The sequence below is a fragment of the Symphalangus syndactylus genome, chromosome 11 (genome assembly GCF_028878055.3).
Source record: "Symphalangus syndactylus isolate Jambi chromosome 11, NHGRI_mSymSyn1-v2.1_pri, whole genome shotgun sequence".
Taxonomy (NCBI): Eukaryota; Metazoa; Chordata; class Mammalia; order Primates; family Hylobatidae; genus Symphalangus; species Symphalangus syndactylus.
Window position 1 is genome coordinate 116,000,439 of NC_072433.2, and position 24,193 is coordinate 116,024,631.

Genomic DNA, 24,193 nt, shown 5'->3' on the forward strand with positions numbered 1-24,193 from the left:
TTTTGTTTTCCACTTGGTTGGTAGATCTTCCTCCATCCCTTTATTGAGCCTATGTGTGTCTCTGCATGTGGGATGGATCTCCTGAATACAGCACATTGATTGGTCTTGATTCTTTATCCAATTTGCTAATCTGTGTCTTTTAATTAGAGCATTTAGCCCATTTACATTTAAGGTTAATATTGTTATGTGTGAATTTGTTCTTGTCATTATGACTTTAGCTGGTTATTTTGCTCGTTAGTTGTTGCAGTTTCTTTCTAGCATTGATAGTCTTTACAATTTGGTATGTTTTTGCAGTGGCTGGTTCCGGTTGTTCCTCTCCATGTTTAGTACTTCCTTCAGGAGCTCTTATAAGGCAGGCCTGGTGGTGACAAAATCTCTCAGCATTTGCTTCTCTCTAAAGGATTTTCTTTCTCCTTCACTTATGAAGCTTAGTTTGGCTGGATAGGAAATTCTGGGTTGAAAATTCTTTTCTTTAAGAATGTTGAATATTGGCCCCCACTCTCTTCTGGCTTGTAGAGTTTATGGCGAGAGATCCACTTTTAGTCTGATGGGCTTCCCTTTGTGGGTAACCCGACCTTTCTCTCTGGCTGCCCTTAACATTTTTTCCTTCATTTCAACCTTGGTGAATCTGACAATTGTGTGTCTTGGAGTTGCTCTTCTCCAGGAGTATCTTTGTGGCATTCTCTGTATTTCCTGAATTTGAATGTTGGCCTGCCTTGCTAGGTAGGGGAAGTTCTCCTGGATAATAGCCTGAAGAGTGTTTTCCAACTTGGTTCCTTTTTCCCCCTTCACTTTCATGTACACCAATCAAACGTAGATTTGGTCTTTTCACATAGTCCCATATTTCTTGGAGGCTTTGTTCATTTCTTTTTACTCTTTTTCCTCTAAACTTCTCTTGTCACTTCATTTCATTCATTTGATCTTCAATCACTGATACCCTTTCTTCCACTTGATCGAATCAGCTACTGTAGCTTGAGCATATGTCACGTAGTTCTTGTGCCGTGGTTTTCAGCTCCATCAGGTCTTTTGAGGTCTCCTCTACACTGTTTATTCTAGTTAGCCATTCATCTAATCTTTTTTTCAGTGTTTTTAGCTTCTTTGCGATGGGTTTGAACATCCTCCTTTAGCTCAGAGAAGTTTTTTATTACCGATCATCTGAAGCCTTCTTCTCTCAACTCGTCAAAGTCATTCTCTGTCCAACTTTGTTCCATTGCTGGTGAGGCGCTACGTTCCTTTGGAGGAGAAGAGGTGCTCTGATTTTTAGAATTTTCAGCTTTTCTGCTCTGGTTCCCCCCATCTTTGTGGTTTTATCTACCTTCGGTCTTTGATGATGGTGATGTACAGATGGGGTTATGGTGTGGATGTCCTTTCCATTTGTTAGTTTTCCTTCTAACAGTCAGGACCCTCAGCTGCAGGTCTGTTGGAGATTGCTGGAGGTCCACTCCAGACCCTGTTTGCCTGGGTATCACCAGCAGAGGCTGCTGAACAGCAAATATTGCAGAATGGCAATTGTTGCTGCCTGACCCTTCCTCTGGAAACTTCATCTCAGAGGGGCACCCGGTTGTATGAGGTGTCAGTTGGCCCCTACTGGGAGTTGCATCCCAGTTAAGCTACTCGGGGTCAGGGACCCATTTGAGGAGGCTGTCTGTCCATTCTCAGATCTCAAACTCTGTGCTGGGAGAACCACTACTCTCTTCAAAGCTGTCAGACGGGGCCGTTTAAGTCTGCAGAAGTGTCTGCTGCCTTTTGTTCAGCTGTGCCCTGCCCTCAAAGGTGGAGTCTACAGAGGCAGGCAGGCCTGGTTGAGCTGAGGTGGGCTCCACCCAGTTTGAGCTTCCTAGCCCCTTTGTTTACCTATTCAAGCCTCAGCAATGGCGGATGCCCCTCCCCCAGCCTCGCTGCTGCCTTGCAGTTGGATCTCAGACTGCTGTGATATCAGTGAGTGAGGCTCTGTGCACGCCTCTTATTTTTAATGTTCAGTTTGCTTCATGAGTCCTTGTGTTGAATGCTATTCTGGGCAATGATTATTCATTAATACAAATAAACATTAGATTATAGGAAGAGTAAGCTTCCCATGAAAACCGAAGTTATTATCAGATCCTAAAAGCAGTAATTAAAAACCCTGTTCCCAGGCAGATTTGTAAAGTGGATGACTCCTGCATCCAGCATTCTCCCATTCATTTTTAGAGCCATCCAACTCCCTCAGTCACTTCACTGCCATCTCCTTTCCCAAGCCTAGCTGCTGTCTAGATCGTCGGAGCTTCTTGGCCCATTGTATGCACTCATCATGATGTTTAGCCACCAACCCAGCATTGTTTGGCATCTTTCTAAATTCCTTGGTTTTCACTCAAACCCCCCATAATCCAAATGATGACTGCTATAGAATTGCATCAGAAGACTTATGAAAACAAGTGATTTGACAGCAAAGAGTCAGAATTCTTAGGTTATAGTGGCAAAATCCTGTGGGCTCCATGTCTGTCATATATTGCTATTTGTTCAGTCTTATCTTGATCTACTCACTAAACAATTCGTCCTCCACAGAACTGAGGGTGCAAAGGTGGTTGGTAGTGGGTTAAAGAGGAAAGTCAAATCAGAAATGAAGAAGAGGTTGAGGAGACCATATGTAGATTGAAAATAAACTTTTTTTGGGCATTGATTTTCATTTAGTCACAATATTTTTATTTTCAAATAACATTAAAGAAAAACATACAGTCTTTCTATTTTCTAAAGGAGAAGCAGAGAAATACCACACTGTTCCTAGTTAAAAGTAATGTTAGCAGGAATGTCTAGACTATTTCTATGTGTTTATTTCTCTTTATTTTAGTTAAATGATAGATTTACTCACTTGCAACTAACTCTTGCTATATTTCTCCCATTTCAAAATTCTTAAACTATTGTAGCTAAAAATTGTATCTATTTTACTTAGCTGCCTTCGGTAGCATTTGAAAGCGAATGCAAAATTTCTGGACAAAATAGAAACAGATACATGGGCTAATATAGGAATATACACAATACTGTTAACTGTCCCAAGATTTTTCATTGATTACCTCTTCCATGGTGAGATTTCAGGCATAAAACTGGTTTGGGTTAGTACAAAGTCTGGCCCAACATATACTTACTTGTAGTTCTTCCTAATAAGTCAAACAAGCTCACATTTATGGTGCTGAAAATATTGTAGATTCATTGTATCTGTAGTTGCTAAAAATTTAGTTCCATGCCTTAGGATGGTATTAGAATGTCCACGATAAGAAAAATAAGTGTAGCAAAATAAAAGAAATGCCACACCTTTCTTTCTGTATTAATTTTTTCCACTGGAGAAGGACAGATTTTACTCATTAAAACTAAGAAGTCTGAGACCAACTGCTCCATATTCTTTTGTGCTCTTTAAATGTTGTTATTTGGAGGTGACTTAATTAGACTAAAGCTAGAAGAGAAAACAATAGAATGTCAAAGATGCTTTTCAAGTTGTAAACTAAAGTTTTAAGTTATAAACTACTTGATACTATTTTCTTAATTAAAAAGATACTTCTGAATCGAAAAGATCAGAGCTTCTGAGTAAATTTAGAAAGCATTTTTTTGTCATTTACAGAAAAGGGCTTTAAGAGCCTATGTTCCTTTAGCTTTAAGAGCTCTTCACTGTGACTTCAAAGTAATCATTTTCAGATTAATAAACTGGTGCTCGTCTTTGGAATTATCAGTTTTTCTTTTATTCTGCAGAATCCATCTGCAGAACATGAGGCAGAAGGGAGAAACACCTGACAAGGTGAGGCCATCCTTAACTATTTTAACACATGCAATTAACCATTTATACTCACTTAAAAGCAGACAGCTGGGATGATGTTGTCTGCTAGAAAAAAAGTGTAATGCAATGTTTAGTTTTTTGATCTTTAGTAAAATTTCATCTTAGTTTGAAGACGTAATTCTTTAAATGATCTGTCTCAGGTAGGGGGGAATCTTGTTACTTTTAAGGACTGAAAATAGCATTATAAACTTTGTTTTTATTTTTAAATATGAATATCGACTGAAGCTCTCAAATCAATCAATATTGTTGCCAAATTTTGTAAAATGCACTGTCTTGGCCCTCTAACGATAGAGTTCTAATATAAATGTAAAAACCAACCTATCAACATGTTTTCAAAAATACTATTTGTAAAGAACAGCACAATTTTGTGGTGTGTCCAAATATTCCTTTCTTTCTTACAAAATATTATTGGATCTGTCCAGTTCCTAAATATTCCTTCCCTCCCTCCCTCCCTGCCTCTCTCTCTCTGCAGTTTCTTTGATGTTTGTTCTTTTCTTTCCATTTTCTAGTTATTAATTGGTTCAATGGATGACCTTTGTGCGACACCGTTCTACCTTATCAGCCTCGCCAGGGCCCCCGCGCCGCCCAATTCCAGCAACCCTGGTTCTCCTGTGACCCCAAGCCTTCCAGATCCCTGGGTTTCCCGCCACGGGGCTGTCACATTCTTCCCCGCCAGAGACGCCAGTGGCGGGCCTCCTCCCTGGGGTGTGAGCAGGTCGGCGCGCCACACTTCCCTAGGTGGCCGGACGCGCGCCCAGGGAGAAGCTGGGGGCGGGGCCAAGGCTGTTCCGGCTGCAGCACGCCAGGGGATGTGGTTGGCCCTGAGCCTGGAGACCCAAGGTGGGCAGCAACACTCCCACCGCGGTTCGGAGGAGAGATACACTAGGCCAGCCTAACGATACTGGGAGTGCGAGCTGCGGCTGGGGTAGGGGCAAGCCCCTTCCAGCGGGCGCGTGGGTCACTAAGAAGCAGCTCTCCGAGACCCGTTGCGTCCGAGGGACTGGGCGGGGCTGAGCGGGGCAGGAAAGGGGCGGCGCTCAGGAGCCCTGGAACCCTCTGGCCCTGCGGCCACGGGCCGAGGCGTGGTCCTGAGCCCCTGCGCGGTTTCTGGTGCGTAGAGACTGTAAATCGCTGCGCTTCTCAGTCATCATCATCCCAGCTTCTCCCAGCTCGAATTCAGCCTCCAACTCAAGATCCCGGGAAAGACTACCTGAGAGGAGAAAAGCTTCTGTCCCTGGACCTTCTTCTGACGGTGGTGAGGTTTGTTTAGGGTCGCAGAAGCAGGGAGGACTGACTGACTCAGCCCTCATAGAGAAGAGGGCTGGAAAGTCCTGGGGAACTTGCAGGGCACGGTCCGCTGTCGCGGTTGGGAGGCGAGGGCGCAGCGCTGTGGTTGTAGATTCCAAGACCCCTGAGGGTCTGTGTTGGTTTCTCGCAGGAGTCGGAGGCTCCCTGCTCTCCAGCCGCCCAGTGACCCAAGCTTAATCTTCAGCACCACTTGGGGCGACCTTTTCGGTGCAAACTTAGGATTCTGTTTCTCAGGATTCCTCCCCACCCCGCTTCGCCCCGGAAAAGCTGACAAGAACTTCAGGTGTAAGCCCTGAGTAGTGAGAGGACCTGCGGTCTCCGCGGACAGCTGTGCCTGGAAGAGAAGGACCCTGGTGGGGGCTGAGATCAGAGCTGTCTTCTGGCCCGGCGGCCCCCATGCTTCTGTCATGGCTAACAGTTCTAGGGGCTGGAATGGTCGTCCTGCACTTCGTGCAGAAACTCCTGTTCCCTTACTTTTGGGATGACTTCTGGTTCGTGTTGAAGGTGGTGCTCATTAGAATTCGGCTGAAGAAGTACGAAAAGAGAGGGGAGCTGGTGACTGTGCTGGATAAATTCTTGAGTCATGCCAAAAGACAACCTCGGAAACCTTTCATCATCTATGAGGGAGACATCTACACCTATCAGGATGTAGACAAAAGGAGTAGCAGAGTGGCCCATGTCTTCCTGAACCATTCCTCTCTGAAAAAGGGGGACACGGTGGCTCTGCTGATGAGCAATGAGCCGGACTTCGTTCACGTGTGGTTTGGCCTCGCCAAGCTGGGCTGCGTGGTGGCCTTTCTCAACACCAGCATTCGCTCCAACTCCCTCCTGAATTGCATCCGCGCCTGTGGGCCCAGAGCCCTGGTGGTGGGCGCAGGTAGAGTATGGGGTGTGGTCTGCCTATACAGAATGGCAACCCACCTACTTTCCTACCCTTTTTTTTTTCTTTAGGATAATTCGTAACTAATATTTTGGGTGAGTGAAGTGTGCATGTTAAGAGTACAAAATAGTTTTATGATTCTATGCTGGTTTAACAACTGTCTCCTCCCTTCAGGCACGTAGTTTCAGAAAACTTTTATCAAATCTCTGCTTCCTACCATTTTGAGACAGGGACAGTTTTACTGTCCTGTAAAGTGAGTGCAAGAACACACAGAGAGAGAACTTGGTCAGTTCTAAATTTTATCAGCTCTGACAAAATGATGAATAGGAAAGTTATCTGACTTCATTGTGACACATCTACCTACCTCTAATTGTACTTTATCAGGGATGACTACATTTGCAGAAGAGATATGTTTAATGGAAAAGTACCTGATTTCCTTTCTTCATGTCTGCTCTTATTTTATACTGTCTGCAAGCTAAGACTTGCCTAGCAAGGTCGCACTCCCACCCGTGAGCCAGAACGTGGGCTCTTGGCAGACTCTAGGAGCCTTCTATTTCTTCTTCTGATCCTTCCGTGCATCCTTGTGTTTTTTGACTAAGTTCTACCCTTCCTCCTCTCCCTACCTTGGAGTTAGGACATCTTAGGCTACACGTATTTTTACTGAACTGTAAAGAAAAGCCTGGGGTTTAGTGGCTAATTAGTAAAGAAACTAGGAAGATGGGTTGCTTAATGAAATAGAAGTGAAATACGAAAAATGATACTTATTTGCTGTTATCTAAATGGTTTATGCAGAGTCTTCTTCAATGAGGAAGGAAGGTGCAGAAAGAGGAAGATCTATTGCAAGGACCATAATGAAAATATTTCAGTATTTTACATTAATGGATACATACCAGTACCTTATATAAAGTTTTTAAACTCACAGAACAATATGGAAAAATATATTTATACACTGGTGATCTCTAAGGTATAGAACTTTTCAAATAACCTTTATCATATAATATTTGTATATCAAACAAAAATGAGTTAGGCAGTATACGGAAAATGGGCTAGCCCTTCAAGGCTATCACTGTTCCTAGTTCTTTTCAGTTCAACTTGTGGTCTGATAAAGTGGCAAATGTTTACTTTTTCTTATTTATTATTATTTTTATTATTATACTTTAAGTTCTAGAGTACATGTGCACAACGTGCAGGTTACCTATGTATACATGTGCCATGTTGCTGTGCTGCACTCATTAACTTGTCATTTACATCAGGTATTCCTCCTAATGCTGTCCCTCCCCACTCCCCCCACCCCATGACAGACTCTGGTGTGTGATGTTCCCCACCCTGTGTCCAAGTGTTCTCATTGTTCAGTTCCCACCTATGAGTGAGAACATGTGGTGTTTGGTTTTCTGTCCTTGTGATAGTTTGCTCAGAATGATGGTTTCCAGCTTCATCCATGTCCCTACAAAGGACATGAACTCATCATTTTTTATGGCTGCATAGTATTCCATGGTGTATATGTGCCTCATTTTCTTAATCCAGTCTATCATTGATGGACATTTGGGTTGGCTCCAAGTCTTTGCTATTGTGAATAGTGCTGCAATAAACATACATGTGCATGTGTCTTTATAGTAGCATGATTTAGAATCCTTTGGGTATATACCCAGTAATGGGATGGCTGGGTCAAATGGTATTTCTAGTTCTAGATCCTTGAGGAATTGCCACACTGTCTTCCACAATGGTTGAACTAATTTACAGTCCCACCAACAGTGCAAAAGTGTTCCTATTTCTCCACATCCTCTCCAGCACCTGTTGTTTCCTGACTTTTTAATGATGGCCATTTTAACTAGTGTGAGATGGTATCTCATTGTGGTTTTGATTTGCATTTCTCTGATGGCCAGTGATGATGAGCATTTTTTCATGTGTCTGTTGGCTGCATAAATGTCTTCTTTTGAGAAGTATCTGTTCATATCCTTTGCCCACTTTTTGATGGGGTTGTTTGATTTTTTTCTTGTAAATTTAAGTTCTTTGTAGATTCTAGATATTAGCCGTTTGTCAGATTGGTAGATTGTAAAATTTCTTCCCATTCTGTAGGTTGCCTGTTCACTCTGATGGAAGTTTCTTTTGCTGTGCAAAGCTCTTTAGTTTAATTAGATCCCATTTGTCAATTATGACTTTTATTGCCATTGCTTTTCGTGTTTTAGTCCTGAAGTCCTTGCCCATGCCTATGTCCTGAATGGTATTGCCTAGGTTTTCTTCTACAGTTTTTATGGTTTTAGGTCTAACATTTAAGTCTTTAATCCATCTTGAATTAATTTTTGTATAAGGTGTAAGGAAGGGATCCAGTTTCAGCTTTCTACTTATGGCTAGCCAGTTTTCCCAGCACCATTTATTAAATAGGGAATCCTTTCCCCATTTCTTGTTTTTGTCAGGTTTGTCAAAGATCAGATGGTTGTAGATGTGTGATATTATTTCTGAGGGCTCTGTTCTCTTCCATTGGTCTATATGTCTGTTTTGGTACTAGTACCATGCTGTTTTGGTTGCTGTAGCCCTGTAGTATAGTTTGAAGTCAGGTAGCGTGATGCCTCCAGCTTTGTTCTTTTTGCTTAGGATTGACTTGGCAATGTGGGCTCTTTTTTGGTTCCATATGAACTTTAAAGTAGTTTTTTCCAATTCTGTGAAGATAGTCATTGGTAGCTTGATGGGGATGGCATTGAATCTATAAATTACCTTGGGCAGTATGGCCATTTTCACAATATTGATTCTTCTTATCCATGAGCATGGAATGTTCTTCCATTTGTTTGTGTCCTGTTTTATTTTGTTGAGCAGTGGTTTGTAGTTCTCCTTGAAGAGATCCTTCACATCCCTTGTAAGTTGGATTCCTAGGTATTTTATTCTCTTTGTAGCAATTGTGAATGGGAGAACACTCATGATTTGGCTGTTTTTCTGTTATTGGTGTATAGGAATGCTTGTGATTTTTGCACATTGATTTTGTATCCTGAGACTTTGCTGAAGTTGCTTATCAGCTTAAGGAGATTTGGGGCTGAGACGCTGGGGTTCTCTAAATATACAATCATGTCATCTGCAAACAGGGACAGTTTGACTTCCTCTTTTCCTAACTGAATACCCTTTATTTCTTTCTCCTGCCTGATTGCCTTGGCCAGAATTTCCAACACTAAGTTGAATAGGAGTGGTGAGAGAGGGCATCCCTGTGTTGTGCCGGTTTTCAAAGGGAATGCTTCCAGTTTTTGCCCATTCAGTATGATATTGGCTGTGGATTTGTCATAAATAGCTCTTATTATTTTGAGATACATCCCATCAATACCTAATTTATTGAGAGTTTTTAGCATGAAGTGCTGTTGAATTTTGTCAAAGGCCTTTTCTGCATCTATTGAGATAATCGTGGTTTTTGTCTTTGGTTCTCTGTATATGATGGATTACTTTTATTGGTTTGCATATATTGAACCAGCTTTGCATCCCAGGGATGAAGCCCACTTGATCATGGTGGATAAGGTTTTTGATGTGCTGCTGGATTCGGTTTGTCAGTATTTTATTGAGGATTTTTACATCGACGTTCATCAGGGATATTGGTCTAAAATTCTCTTTTTTTGTTGTGTCTCTGCCAGGCTTTGGTATCAGGATGATGCTGGCCCACGAGTTATGGAGGATTCCCTCTTTTTCTATTGATTGGAATAGTTTCAGAAGGAATGGTACCAATTCCTGTTTGTACCTCTGGTAGAATTCGATTGTGAACCCATCTTGTCCTGCACTTTTTTTGGTTGGTATGCTATTAATTATTGCCTCAATTTCAGAGCCTGTTATAGGTCTATTCAGAGATTCAACTTCTTCCTGGTTTAGTCTTGTGAGGGTGTATGTATCTAGGAATTTTTCCATTTTTTCTCGATTTTCTAGTTTATTTGCATAGAGGTGTTTATAGTATTCTCTGATGGTAGTTTGCATTTCCGTGGGATCGGTGGTTGTATCCCCTTTATCATTTTTTATTGCATCTATTTGATTCTTCTCTCTTTTCTTCTTTATTAGTCTTGCTAGTGGTCTATCAATTTTGTTGATCTTTTCAAAAAACCGGCTCCTGGATTCATTGATTTTTTGAAGTGTTTTTTTTGTGTCTCTATCTCCTTCAGTTCTGCTCTGATCTGAATTATTTCTTGCCTTCTGCTGCCTTTTGAATGTGTTTGCTCTTGCTTCTCCAGTTCTTTTAATTGTGATGTTAGGGTGTCGATTTTAGATCTTTCCTGCTTTCTGCTATGGGCATTTAGTGCTATAAATTTCCCTCTATACATTGCTTTAAATGTTTCCCAGAGATTCTGATATGGTTTGTCTTTGTCCTCATTGGTTTCAAAGAACATCTTTATTTCTGCCTTCATTTCATTATTTACCCTGTAGTCATTCAGGAGCAGGTTGTTCAGTTTCTATGTGGTAGTGCAGTTTTGAGTGACTTTCTTAATCCTGAGTTCTAATTTGATTGCACAATGGTCTGAGACATTGTTATTATTTCTTTTCTTTTACATTTGCTGAGGAGTGCTTTACTTCCAACTATGTGGCCAGTTTTGGAATAAGTGTGATGTGGTGCTGAGAAGAATGTATATTCTGTTGATTTGGGGTGGAGAGTTCTGTAGATGTCTATTAGGTCTGCTTGGTGCAGAGCTGAGTTCAATTCCTTTATATCCTTGTTAACTTTCTGTCTTGTTGATCTGTCTAATATTGACAGTGGGGTGTTAAAGTCTCCTATTATTATTGTTTGGGGGTCTAAGTCTTTTTGTAGGTGTCTAAGGACTTGCTTTATGAATCTGGGTGCTCCAGTATTGGGTGCATGTATATTTAGTATAGTTAGCTCTTCTTGTTGAATTGATCCCTGTACCATTATGTAAGGGCCTTCTTTGTGTCTTTTGATCTTTGTTGGTTTAAAGTCTGTTTTATCAGAGACTAGGATTGCAACCCTTGTTGTTTTTTTTTTTTTTCCATTTGGTTGGTAGATCTTCCTCCATCGCTTTATTTTGAGCCTATGTGTGTCTCTGCACGTGAGATGGGTCTTCTGAATACAGCACACTGATTGGTCTTGATTCTTAATCCGATTTACCAGTCTTTGTCTTTTACTTGGGGCATTATTCCATTTACATTTAAGGCTAATATAGTTATGTGTGAGTCTGATCCTATCATTATGATTTTAGCTGCTTATTTTGCTCTTTAGTTGATGCAGTTTCTTCCTAGCGTCAATGGTCTTTACAATTTGGCATGTTTTTGCAGTGGCTAGTACCGGCTGTTCCTTTCCATGTTTAGTGCTTCCTTCAGGAGCTCTTGTAAGGCAGGCCTGGTGGTGAGAAAATCTCTCAGCCTTTGCTTGTCTGTAAAGGATTTTATTTTTCCTTCACTTATGAAGCTTAGTTTGGCTGGATATGAAATTCTGGGTTGAAAATTCTTTTCTTTAAGAATGTTGAATGTTGGCCCCCACTCTGTTCTGGCTTGTAGAGTTTCTGCCGAGAGATCAGCTGTTAGTCTGATGGGCTTCCCTTTGTGGGTAACTCGATCTTTCTCTCTAGCTGTCCTTAACATTTTTTCCTACATTTCAACCTTGGTGAATCTGACAATTATGTGTCTTGGAGTTGCTCTTCTCGAGGAGTATCTTTGTGGTGTTTTCTGTATTTCCTGAATTTGGATGTTGGTCTGCCTGGCTAGGTAGGGGAAGTTCTCCTGCATAATATCCTGCAGAGTGTTTTCCAACTTGGTTCCATTCTCCCCATCACTTTCATGTACACCAATCAAACATAGATTTGGTCTTTCCACATGGTCCCATATTTCTTGGAGGCTTTGTTTGTTTCTTTTTACTCTTTTTTTCTCTAAGCTTCTCTTCTAATTTCATTTCATTCATTTGATCTTCAATCACTGATACCCTTTCTTCCACTTGATCGAATCAGCTACTGAAGCTTATGCATGCATCACATAGTTCTCGTGCCATGGTTTTCAGCTCCATCATGTCATTTAAGGTCTTCTCTACACTGTTTATTCTAGTTAGCCATTCATCTAATCTTTTTTCAAGGTCTTTAAGCTTCTTTGTGATGGGTTCGAACATCCCCCTTTAGCTCGGAGAAGTTTGTTATTACTGGTCTTCTGAAGCCTGCTTCTGTCAACTCGTCAAATTCGTTCTCCGTCCAGTTTTGTTCCATTGCTGCCGAGTAGCTGCGATCCTTTGAAGGAGAAGAGGCGCTCTGATTTTTAGAATTTTCTGCTTTTCTGCTCTGGTTTCCCCCCATCTTTGTGGTTTTATCTACCCTTGGTCTTTGATGATGGTGACCTGCAGATGGCGTTTTGGTGTGGATGTCCTTTTTGTTGGTGTTGATGCTATTCCTTTCTCTTTATTAGTTTTCCTTCTAACAGACAGGACCCTCAGCTGTAGGTCTGTTGGAGATTGCTGGAGGTCCACTCCAGACCCTGTTTGCCTGGGTATCACCAGCGGAGACTGCAGAACAGCAAATGTTGCTGCCTGATCCTACCTCTGGAAGCTTCATCTCAGAGGGGCACCTGGTTGTATGAGGTGTCAGTTGGCCCCTACTGGGAGGTGTCTCCCAGTTAGGCTACTCGTGGGTCAGGGACCCACTTGAGGAGGCAGTCTGTTGGTTCTCAGATTTCAAACTCCCTGCTGGGAGAACCACTGCTCTCTTTAGAGCTGTCAGATGGGGACGTTTAAGTCTGCAGCAGTATCTGCTGCCTTTTATTCAGCTATGCCCTGCCCCCAGAGGTGGAGTCTACAGAGGCAGGCAGGCCTGTTTGAGCTGCGGTGGGCTCCACCCAGTTCGAGCTTCTGGGCCACTTTGTTTACCTATTGAAGCCTCAGCAGTGGTGGACTCCCCTCCCCTAGCCTTGCTTCCACCTCGCAGTTCAATCTCGGACTGCTGTGCTAGCAGTGAGCAAGGCTCTGTGGGTGTGGGACCCACCGAGCCAGGCACAGGATATAATTTCCTGGTGTGCTGTTTGCTAAGACCATTGGAAAAGTGCAGTATTAGGGCGAGAGTATCCCAAGTTTCCAGGTACCGTCTGTCACAGCTTCCCTTGGCTGGGAAAGGGAATTCCCGGACCCCTTGCGCTTCCCAGGTGATGCGATGCCCCACCTTGCTTTGCTCACGCTGTGTGGGTTGCACCCACTGTCCAACAAGTCCAAGTGAGATGAACCTGGTACCTCAGTTGGAAATGCAGAAATCACCTGTCTTCTGCTTCGCTCATGATAGGAGCTATTGGCTGGTGCTGTTCCTATTCAGCTATCTTGGAACAATAAAAACACAAAGGTTTACTTTTGAGCACTCATTTTTATCTTGTTTTCACTAGAGGAGGAAAGGGTCTAGGAGCAAATGTAAACTCCAAGTTTTGCTAATAATTGATAAAGCAGTAAGTTCTGTTTACAAGGGCCAACCAAGAGGGCCACAGTGTCCCTGAAAAAATGGAAACATTCCAAAGCCAGTTTCCTGAGAGATTCATCTTAAAGTACATAGGACTAGCTACTTCTCAAAATAGAGCATTCAGACTTTTCTGTTGACTGAATTGTTGTTTAATTAGGACCAATTAATTTTGCAATTTTACTTGTGCCAGCTTTTACTTTGCTTGCCAATAACTAATTGCATTGTTTTCTTATTTTTGTTTTTAACACCAACAGTCAGTTTTTTGTTTTTAAAAAAGCCACTTGGGATACTGAAGTTTTAAGCCAAGACTATTTAGTTGATTGGCTTGGTAAGTAGGTCGCTGGAGAAGTCAACCATTCTTTCTGGCATACCTTCAAACATAAATGAGATATATGTTTTCCAGAGAATGAAAAATTCTATTTTGATTAACAGATTTTGTCATAAGATGTAGCTTAGATCATAGTCACTTTTACACTTAAAATACTGTGTTGTTGGCATCTGGAGTCTCATTGGTGAACAATATAAACATACTGTTTTTAGCACATTAAATTTCAGATTTCTTGGATTCTCATTGGATGTTTCTGGTGGTGTACTATTAAGTCATTATACCCCCAAGGAGAGTATATTGAGGTAGAAAGATGAATCACGTGGTTCAGACAGAGGTAAGCCAGACAGACCTAAATTCCATGTATGGTCTGCTACTTCCTAGCTGTGTGGTTAAGGATAATATCATCAGTTACCCTGGATCTCACTGAACTTAGTTGTAAAATGGTGATGATACCATCTGATTCACAGTATAATTCTGAGAGTTAAATGACACATCTTTTGTAAAGTGGCTAGCTGAGTGCCTGGTATGTACTAAGTAGATCTTTAGTGTATTTAAATGATTGCTATTACGATTATAGAGTAATCCTGGGGCTTTTAATAAGGGATCTCATTTGGATTTTGTAGCTACAACCTTATTTGATGTTATCTAGTATATACGGTCATGAATCACTTAATGACAAGGATACTTTTCTTAGAAATGTGTTAGACGGGCCAGGCGTGGTGGCTCACGCCTGTAATCCCAGCACTTTGGGAGGCCGAGGCTGGCAGATCACCTGAGGTCAGGAGTTTGAGACCAGCCTGGCCAACATGGCAAAACCCCATCTCTACTAAAAATACAAAAATTAGCCGAGTGTGGTGGCAGGCACTGGTAATCCCAGCTACTTGGGAAGCTGAGGCAGAAGAATCATTTGAACACAGGAGGCACAGATTACAGTGAGTTGAGATCGTGCAACTACACTCCAGTCTGGGGAATAGAGCGAGACTCCAAAAAACAAAGAAACAAACAAACAAATGTGTTAGGTGATTTTGTTGTTGTGTGAACATCATAGAGTGTACCTGCACAAACCTAGATGACATAGTTAACTACACACCCAGGCTCTGTGGTATGGCTTATTGCTCCTAGGCTACAAACTTGTGCAGGATATTACTGTACTGAATATTGTAGGCAATTGGAACACAATGGTGGTAAGTATTTTTAAGTGAAAACAGAAATAGTACAGTAAAAACATAGTGGTATAATCTTATGGGACTACTGTTATATATGCAGTCCCTCATTGACCAAAATATCATTATCATCACTATGTGTTAGCAGTAAGTTAATGACAGAGTTAGGATTTGAGCCCATGTTTACCTGATAGCATTATGTGTAATTCTCACATTCAGCCTTGCCACCTCTGTAAGGAGGCATATCGTTTCTTTACATTATTTTTGCTCCTGACAGTATTCAAGCATCATTCCCTTTCAGTAAATACATGTTCAACAGATATTATAAATAAAAACCCCAGAGTCAGTGTCTCCATGGCCAGTAAAGAAGAAACCACACATTATCAGTGCTTAGACACTGCCTTTTCTAGCTACTGAACCATGAAGCCATTTAAACTTCCTATTAAAATCAATTATTTTCTTTTGTAACAAGTAATTGTTGATCTCGCTGAGTCTAGGAATGAAAAGAAAAAAAAAAAAGCCAAACAGTCTCTTCTACTAAATACAAGTAGAAATTTAGAAATGTCCTGAAAAGTAAAACAGACATCATGTGTGGATATCATTGCATGTAGGTAAGATAATAAAAGTTCACATGAGCTATGTATTTTATCTATCGGCATACATAACACTTTCTATAAAACTTAAAGGGGGCCGGTGCGGTGGCTCATTCCTGTAATCCCAGAACTTTCAGAGGCCAAGGCGGGTGGATCACCTGAGGTCAGTAGTTCGAGACCTGTCTGACCAACATGGTGAAAACCCATCTCTACTAAAAATACAAAATCAAAATCAGCCAGGTTTGGTGGTGCATGCCTATAATCCCAGCTACTCAGGAGGCTGAGGCAGGAGAATCGCTTGAACCTGGGAGGCGGAGTTTGCAGTGAGCTGAGATCCTGCCATTGCACTCCAGTCTAGGCAACAAGAATGAAACGAAACTCCGTCTCAAAAAAAACAAAAACGAAAACAAAGAAACAAAAAAACACTTAAAAGGGCATTTATTTTTCCTCTGACTCTTTTTCTTAGTCTTTAAAAAACAATTGCCTTTATGGTTGAAAGTCATTTGGAGAATTACAATGGCTTGATTGTTAACGAGAACATTTGCCCTGCACCATTTCAGTGTAACAGTTTATGAAAACTAACAGTGCAAGGCTGCACGCATTATTTTGTGTTTATAGAGAAGACACAGGATTTTTACTTCTTACGAAGAGAAATCTGAAATGCTTCAAAATATGTTGAACCACAAAATACTATCAAATCTAAATTGAAAGAGTTCAGGGTAATTGAATAGTTTTTTAAAGGTCTCTATTTATAAGTATAATGATTTAATATGTGGTGTATTAAGAAAGGATGGAGAATAAAATATATACCATATGCAAGTAAATCTGAAACCTTGTGGGTACCTACTGTGTCTAAAGTGCTTTGTACCTTTTGGGAGTGATGATTAGTAACATTGACATCAACACAACCAGGAAATCCCAACCATATCACCACCCTCAAAACCAGTTACCAAATGAACAGTAGAGAGTGGACAACTTTTTGCAAAAATATGCAAAGTAAATTAAAAGTTAGCAAGTGTTCATGTGTATCATAGTTTTTATTATGCCATTCATTCACTCATTCATCTAGATAATAAATATTTGTTGAATATCTCCTTTGTGCTAAGTCCTGAAAATTTAGCAGTGAATAAAACAAATTTCCTCAGTTCAAGAGTTTACAACCTAGTTCTTGAACTATTCCTCGAGGCTCCATCAACGTCTGTTTGTGAATTGGCTAAGAGAGCTTTATGACTGCAGAGAGCTTTATGATTATAAATACACATAGAGCACCTGAGGCGGGTGAGGTCAGTGGAAAAGGTACTCAAAGTAGATGGATAGAGAAAAGGTGAGAGAGAAAAGGAAAGGGGTGGGGGGAACAAAAGAGAAAAGGAGAGGGGAAGGGAGAAGATGGAGATGAGGGAATGAGCAGGAGGAGAAAGGAGGAAAAAGACAAAGGTAAGCCCTACAGGATTTTATGATTTAGCATCAGAAAATCTGAACTCTAGTTCCCATGCCACCTTGCCTAGATGTATGAGCTTGGGTAGAGTATTTGCCCACTATAACCAGGCTTCCCTCATCCTTAAAATAAGGTTAATGTTTACCTATCATGGCTGTAAGTGTGGATCACCAAAAATAATGTATAAAAACATTTTGTAATCTATAAGATACTTTAAAATGGCGAGGATTCTTATTTATCATCAGCAGCATTATGATTATGACTAAACATGCCAAAGGATGTAGAGATAATAGCATACAAATTTTAAATGATATAAAAGCACCCCAACATTGTTCTGTTTGTTCTAAGTAAACAGAAAAGCATACATCAGTAGACGATAATCTTGGCAGCAGATAATATTAGCAATATCAGAGATGAAAAATTGGGGGAAAGGTCGAGGTTTAATCTCAAACACTTTAATTTTCAATAAGTTTCCCAGGGAAATTTGGGATGCCATTTGATATGTGCTCTAATCCAAAATACACAGATATAAGACTTCTGCAAGTAATTTTGAGTCTTCAGACTATGTGGGAAGGAAATAATAGTATCATAAAAATTTTGATATTTTTCTTATCTGTGTATAAAAAACTTGGTGTCTTAATATTGGTAACTTTTATTTTCATATTTTGTATAGCCTGAATGTGTATTTTTTCAGTTATATCAGAGTGGAGTTGACAGTCTCAGAAACATTGGACTATATAGCACAGAGACCACGTTTTGAGTCTGCTGTGCAACCTACTAAGCTGTGTTACCTTAAAAAAGTTACTTAATTGTTTACCATTTCATTTTCTAAAATATAGCACTTTACCTGTCTCCCAAAACCACTGAGAGTGCCTTTTAGTTAGCCTTGAATGCATGGCAACTATTATTTTTGTTAGTGACAGTAACAAGAGTAACATTTGCCTGGTGGTTTAGCTGAAATCTTTTCCTTTGGCTTATTCCTAAAGACAGTTATCAGATACCAGCCATGATGGAAAACTTCACCTATCACAGTGCACATTATCTGGCGTGGCCTATGAAACCTGTTTGGAATTGGTTCTGTATAACCTATGAAAAATAGAGTTTTTCTAAAATGTACCAAAACAATGCGTTTAAGGTTCTATTTCAAAGAAACTACACTATTATTTGAAGCTACATGGAAATGCCTGAATACATAGTTCTAGGAGGTATAACTTAAAAATAGAAGGCAAAATCATTATAAAGCCAATAATAGAATGTGTACATGATGATGGTCCCATAAGATTGTAATACTCTATGTTTATTGTACCTTTTCTAAGTTTAAATATATTTAAATACACAAACACGTATTACTGTGTTAGAATTGCCTGCAATGTTTTCAGTACTGTAACATGGTGTGCAGGTTTGTAGCCTAGGAGCGATAGGCTATATATCATACAGCCTAGGTGTGTAGTAGGCTGTATCACTGAGGTTTGATCAATGATTATCATTGGGTCTTGTGTGAATTAAATGTAAAGAACCCAACAGAATACCAGGATCATAAATTATATTCGACAAATGGATGCAATCATTATGTTTAACTGCATAATGGCAGAGACAGCCACCCATAGTAAGAAGTCGCTTTTGCTCAGGTCTCTTCATTTGAGATTTGTTGTATGGAGGGAAACCCACGTAGTGTGTTACACAACCTTAGTGAGTTGGCTTTAAACAGCTTTCTTGTCCTCTCTAGTAGCAGTACATCCATAACTACTTCTCAACCCTCAGTGGCCAAGGTTGGAATGCTCTCAGACACAAGTTTGGAGTGAGGTTGCTAGCTCTTCTCTGGCCAAAAAGAAGAGGTTTCTTCTACTGTTAATAACGAAGAGGTCATGAGGGAAATAACCCTGATGGGGTCTGAGTCTTGCAGAAATACTACCTTAGTATTCACTGCCTTTTAAAAATATATATATCATTTACTTACTAATGAGTCTGTCTGTAGATTGCTTTGGTCTGCATTTACTTTTCTAATTTCACCACTTTCTTACTGAAAAATAGCAAGCCATATGCAACATGCCTTCTTGTGCCATTTCAGTAATAATTATTCATTGACAACAGAAGACATGTTAGAAATAGCATCACATGAAGTGTTTGACTTTTTTCTTTTTTGTATAATTTTTGTTATAATAATATAATGTATAAATTATATTATTATGTTATAATAATATTCAATCTGCTCACTTCAAAAATGTGGGAACAACTGAGAGTGAAAACACATAAACCCACTTAGAAACTTGTGTGCATATATTCAGGGCAGTTAAATCATGTCAGGAAAAAGTACGTTATTGCAATAGAAAGACTTGTGCTTCTGTTGTTCATGAGTTTTGTATTTCACTCCTCGAGAACTTCGCTATGTTAAGTAAGAAATGAAGCTCCAACTCACCCTGCCTGGTTATGCCCTTTTGGGTGGGAAGAGGAAGGGCATGGTCTGACTTGGAAACAAAACAGGCCGGAATCACTAGAAGCACTTCTCCCATGTAAGGACCTGGATTCCCAATCTGTTTCTCTCCTTTCCAGGGTCTATGATCTCCTCTTTTTAGCCCTCAACTTTCTCTTTAATGAGCTTGAGCTCTTTGTATGTCATCATCGTCATCATCATCATCACAACCAACAGTAGTAGTAATAACAACCACCACTGCAGACACCATTTAAGGAGGACTGATTCTGGGTCAGGCACCATAATGAATGGTTTATACAGACCATTTAATTATCTCAACAACTGTATAAGTTGTATGGAGTCACTTTTCAAAAGAGGAGAGGGAGACTCAGAGAAATGAAGTGACTTGTCCAAGGTCACACAACTAGCAAGTGTCAGAGGCGGTGTTTGAATCCAGATTCTCTGGCTGAAAATCCCATACTCTAGGGAATCAATCCAGAATTCCAGTGTTTTGCTGAAACCATATGTTTTTGTTTTTAAGTCGGTGGGGTCCACAGGGTAAGTTGGAACCCATTCTTGGGCAATAATTTTGCCTATTTAAGCATCAATTTTCTTAGAAATCAGAGCTACCTGTGTATTATGTGACAAGCCTGTTGAACTGCTTTAAATAGTAGGATGGTAACTATAAGCATGTGGCAAGATCTCTAATTTCGCTTTGAATTCTAATGTTGCTTTGCACTATGGAAAGCTAAAGTTAACCATTTGTAGCTGAATTTCATATTAGGTTAATTAGTGCATAAAAGTTTAAAGTTGAAATGCTTACCAATGTATTAACAACTATAATCAATCAATTCCCATCCCATATCTTTGAAAGTATTAGCTTGTTTTATGTAGAATAATATAGTTTTTAGTGCAGCATAAATAATATAACTCATACTAATGGCATATTAGAAGGATATATAAAATTTTTACCCATATATTTTGCAGTCTCAAAAATGTGAATAAGATCTAATGTTGATGAAGAAACAAGAAATCAATTTGTAAAATAAATGCTAAAGGATTTTAGGCAGGGATTATAATTAACATTTCTGTACTTGCAACTCCACCTAATGAAGTACATTGCATGTGGGAGGAAAAAAATATGTAATTTTTGAATGAACATGCTTCTTTGAAAACAGAAATTAAGCCTACAATGTAGACTTTGTTAAAGGTCGTAGAAAATCCAGCTGTCGGGCTGGGCGTGGTGGCTCATCTATAATCCCAGCACTTTGGGAGGCCAAGGTGGCTGATCACCTGAGGTCAGGAGCTTGAGACCAGCCTGGCCAACATGGTAAAAACCCCGTCTCTACTAAAAATGCAAAAATTAGCTAGGTGTGGTGGTGAGCACCTGTAATCCAAGCTACTTGGGAGGCTGAGGCAGGAGAATCGCTTGAACCTGGGTGGCGGAGGTTGTAGTGAGCTGAGATTGGGCCACTGCACTCTAGCTTGGAGGACAGAGTGAGACTCCATCTAAAAAAAAAAAAAAGAAAATCCAGCTGTCTCATTTTCTTGCAGTAGTTTACGATCAAAATGGTACAAAGTTCAGTTTCTGTAACCAGTTATGTATCTAGCACCTAATGGTATGCAGCCAAGTAGAGTGAGCAGAAGGATGGAGAACACACATCATTCTTTTGAGATGCTTATAATTCTACAGGTATCAGGTAATGCAGTGAAGCATAAATCCTCATGAGACAAAGTCATTCCCTTAAAGCATTTAAACAAATGGTATTTTGTGTCAAGACAATATTCAGAATTCACTGTTAAAGGACATGAAAAGATTTTTTTTCTTTCTTTCTTTTTTTTTTTTTTTTTAAGATGGAGTCTCACTCTGTCCCCTAAGCTGGAGTGCAGTGGCATGATCTTGGCTCACTGCAACCTCCGCCTCCCAGGCCGAAGCAATTCACCTGCCTCAGTCTCCCGAGTAGCTGGGATTACAGGCGCCTGCCACCACACCCAGCTAATTTTTGTATTTTTAGTAGAGACAGGGTTTCACCATGTTGGCCAGGCTGTTCTTCAACTCCAGACCTCAGGTGATCCACTTGCCTCAGCCTTCCAAGGTGCTGGGATTACAGGCATAAGCCATGGCGCCTGGCCAAGATTTCATTTTATTAAGAAAGACTGGCAGTGATAATGATTCTTTATCCCCTACATGACTCTTCAAAGTTTTATTTTAACTTTCTCTATCCTCACCTACATTTCCTACCACTGTTGAAGAAATAATTTGGTTACACTAAATTCTGTTTGAGAATTCTAAGCATCTCACCTAAATAAAATTAATTGCAACTTATGAAAGAAATGACATTGCATCTCCTCTGATTCCTAGGAACCTTCTCACTTTCTTTTTTCTTGCCGTAAAAATTACTGCTCTTGGTAAATACTCAGTTTCTTTGGGCTCTAGAATTCCAACAAAGATTTGGAGCCACACTTAGTCATATTTTAACTTTCTTGGCACTTATTTTCCCAATTTAGACATACATATCATTAAGAACATATAAAAGTTTGTGCTGGGAATTTCTCATTCCAGATGAGAGATTTTGAAATTAATGAGTCAGTTCAGAGATTTGCACTTACAAGTTCAAAACCTGAGAGTCATTACAACAAAATCTGGAACTAACATTAAAAAAGAAAGTTTAGATCCTTTGCTTATCCAGTTTTTCATGTTTCTAACTTGTCACTCCTCCTATCATCCTTGGTGGTTTTTCACATTTTGCCAAAGCAATCTATATACAGCAGCGTGATGTGTGTATGTTAGGTAGAACTAGGCATTTTCCCTGGATTCTTACATTTTCCTTAGATTTGTTATAGAAATAAAAATTAATAAGACATCTTAAGGCTATGACCCCACTTTCCAGCACATATCAACTTCATTATAATTTCTGTGTTGCCTTCTACTTTCACACAGGTCTTATTTATAAACTGCTTAGTTCCGCTTGACATATTTCTCTTGCTGCTTCTTTGTGATCAATCTGGGTTATAGATTTCACGAAAGTAAATCAAGAGTTTTCCCCCAATGTATTGCATTATAGTAGAACTAACCCAATGACTGACAGTTGGCCTTTTGAGGGAACCAGATACTGATTTATGTTTCCAGGGAAATGTTTAATGCAGAACTCTGAATTCAAACTCAAAGCAGAATATATCTTGTGATTATTTTAAAATTTTTCCTGAAAAAATTAGAAAAAATGTAATTGCTTTAGGTGTAAAGGTCCATATTTTCATGTAGAGAACTTGAGCATTCTGATCTGTTTTTTTTTTTTTTTTTTTTTTTGAGACAGAGTTTTGCTCTTGTTGCCCAGGCTGGAGTACAATGGCGTGATCTCGGCTCACCGCAACCTCCACCTCCTGGGTTCAATCGATTCTCCTGCCTCAGCCTCCTGAGTAGATGGGATTACAGGCACCCACCACCATGCCTGGCTAATTTTTTTGTATTCTTAGTAGAGACAGGGTTTCACCATGTTGGCCAGGCTGGTCTCGAACTCCTGACCTCAGGTGATCCACCTGCTTTGGCCTCCCAAAATGCTGGAATTGCAGGCATGAGCCACCGGGCCTGGCCGATCTGTATCTGTTTTACATTTAGCACCATTATTTTTTCTTTTTTTGCCATGTATTTCTTTTATGAGGTAATTTTATAATTTTAGAGTTAATTAGTCTATGGTTAGATTACTAATTCTACTGTCCACCAACTTGTGAGCTTGATGTATGGGTTTCCTAAGGCTGCTATAATGAAGTACCACAAACTTGGTGGCTTAAAACAAGCGAAATTTATTTTCTTACAGTTCTGGGGGCTAGACATCCAAAATAAAGGTGTCAGCAGAGCCATGCTCCCTCAGAAGGATCCAATAATTTTTTCTTATCTCTTAGCTTCTCGTAGTTGCCAGTAATGTTTGACTTTCCTTGCATTAACTCCAAAAGGCCAGTGGGGTACTATTGTTTAATATCCCCAAGGACATTAATATAGATTTTAAGATAACCTATATAGCACTCAGAAATCCCTTGAACCTTCTAAATGTATAGCATATTATAGAAATAAGGAAATAAAATCAGAGTTGCCATGTAGAATATAAAAGTTGAACTTCTTGTCAGAGATCCATGCTAAAGTAAGGGAGTGGTGAATTTAAAAAGAATTTAAATAATATAAATAATTGTATGCATGTCTACTCTGGAGAAAAAAATGATGCTTCACTTGCTTACACAAAAGACTATATAGGAATGATGACATTGTTTCTTTTGTATCCCATAGACTGTTGGGTACCTCAGTGCTTAATTATTTCCTCATCAAGGACCCAGTCCCACCTTCTGTCTCTCTTGTTTTCACCGCTACTCCCCTCTTGAACAGATGATATTTTTTTCCTGGGTTACTGGGCAAATCAAGAAGGTCTGGTTCAGTTTCACAGATTAACTCAACATAGTCTCACCTCAACAGTTGCTCCTTTGTTATCCTTGTAGCAGATCTTTCCTAAGAAACTTGTCCCTTTTTCTTTTTGAACCTTAAATTGCCAATCACCCAAACTGTGAATTGTAAACATTGTACCCAATATGTAATTTCTCAATCTTCACCTCTCTCTCCCACCCTCCCCCATTTTGGAGTCCCCACTCACTTAACTTTTGGCTTTGGAATGATTTCTAAACCACAATGATCTTCTGATTTCAGAGCAGTCAGGGGATTCTCCCGAATGTTTTGCATTACAGTGGAACTGAAGAGTAACCTACAGACAGCTTTTGGAATAACTAGCTACCAAGTTTTACTTCAAGGAAAATGTTTAGTGCACTATCCTGAATTTAGATTCAGAAAGAGTTTTAAATAGTTTTATTTAAAAATTGGTGGGGGGAAACCCATAATTTGA

The 24,193-nt window shown here is 40.0% G+C and overlaps 1 protein-coding gene across 1 annotated transcript in view; it reads left to right on the forward strand.

Annotated features, from left to right (window-relative positions):
- The first annotated feature begins 4,852 nt into the window (after positions 1–4,852).
- The window catches only part of SLC27A6 (solute carrier family 27 member 6), a 75,089-nt gene continuing 55,748 nt past the window's right edge, over positions 4,853–24,193 (forward strand). The window contains exon 1 of the mRNA XM_055232824.2: positions 4,853–5,987. Coding sequence (XP_055088799.1) covers positions 5,507–5,987 — 481 coding nt within the window. The 5' untranslated portion in view covers positions 4,853–5,506. The remainder of the gene's footprint in view (positions 5,988–24,193) is intronic.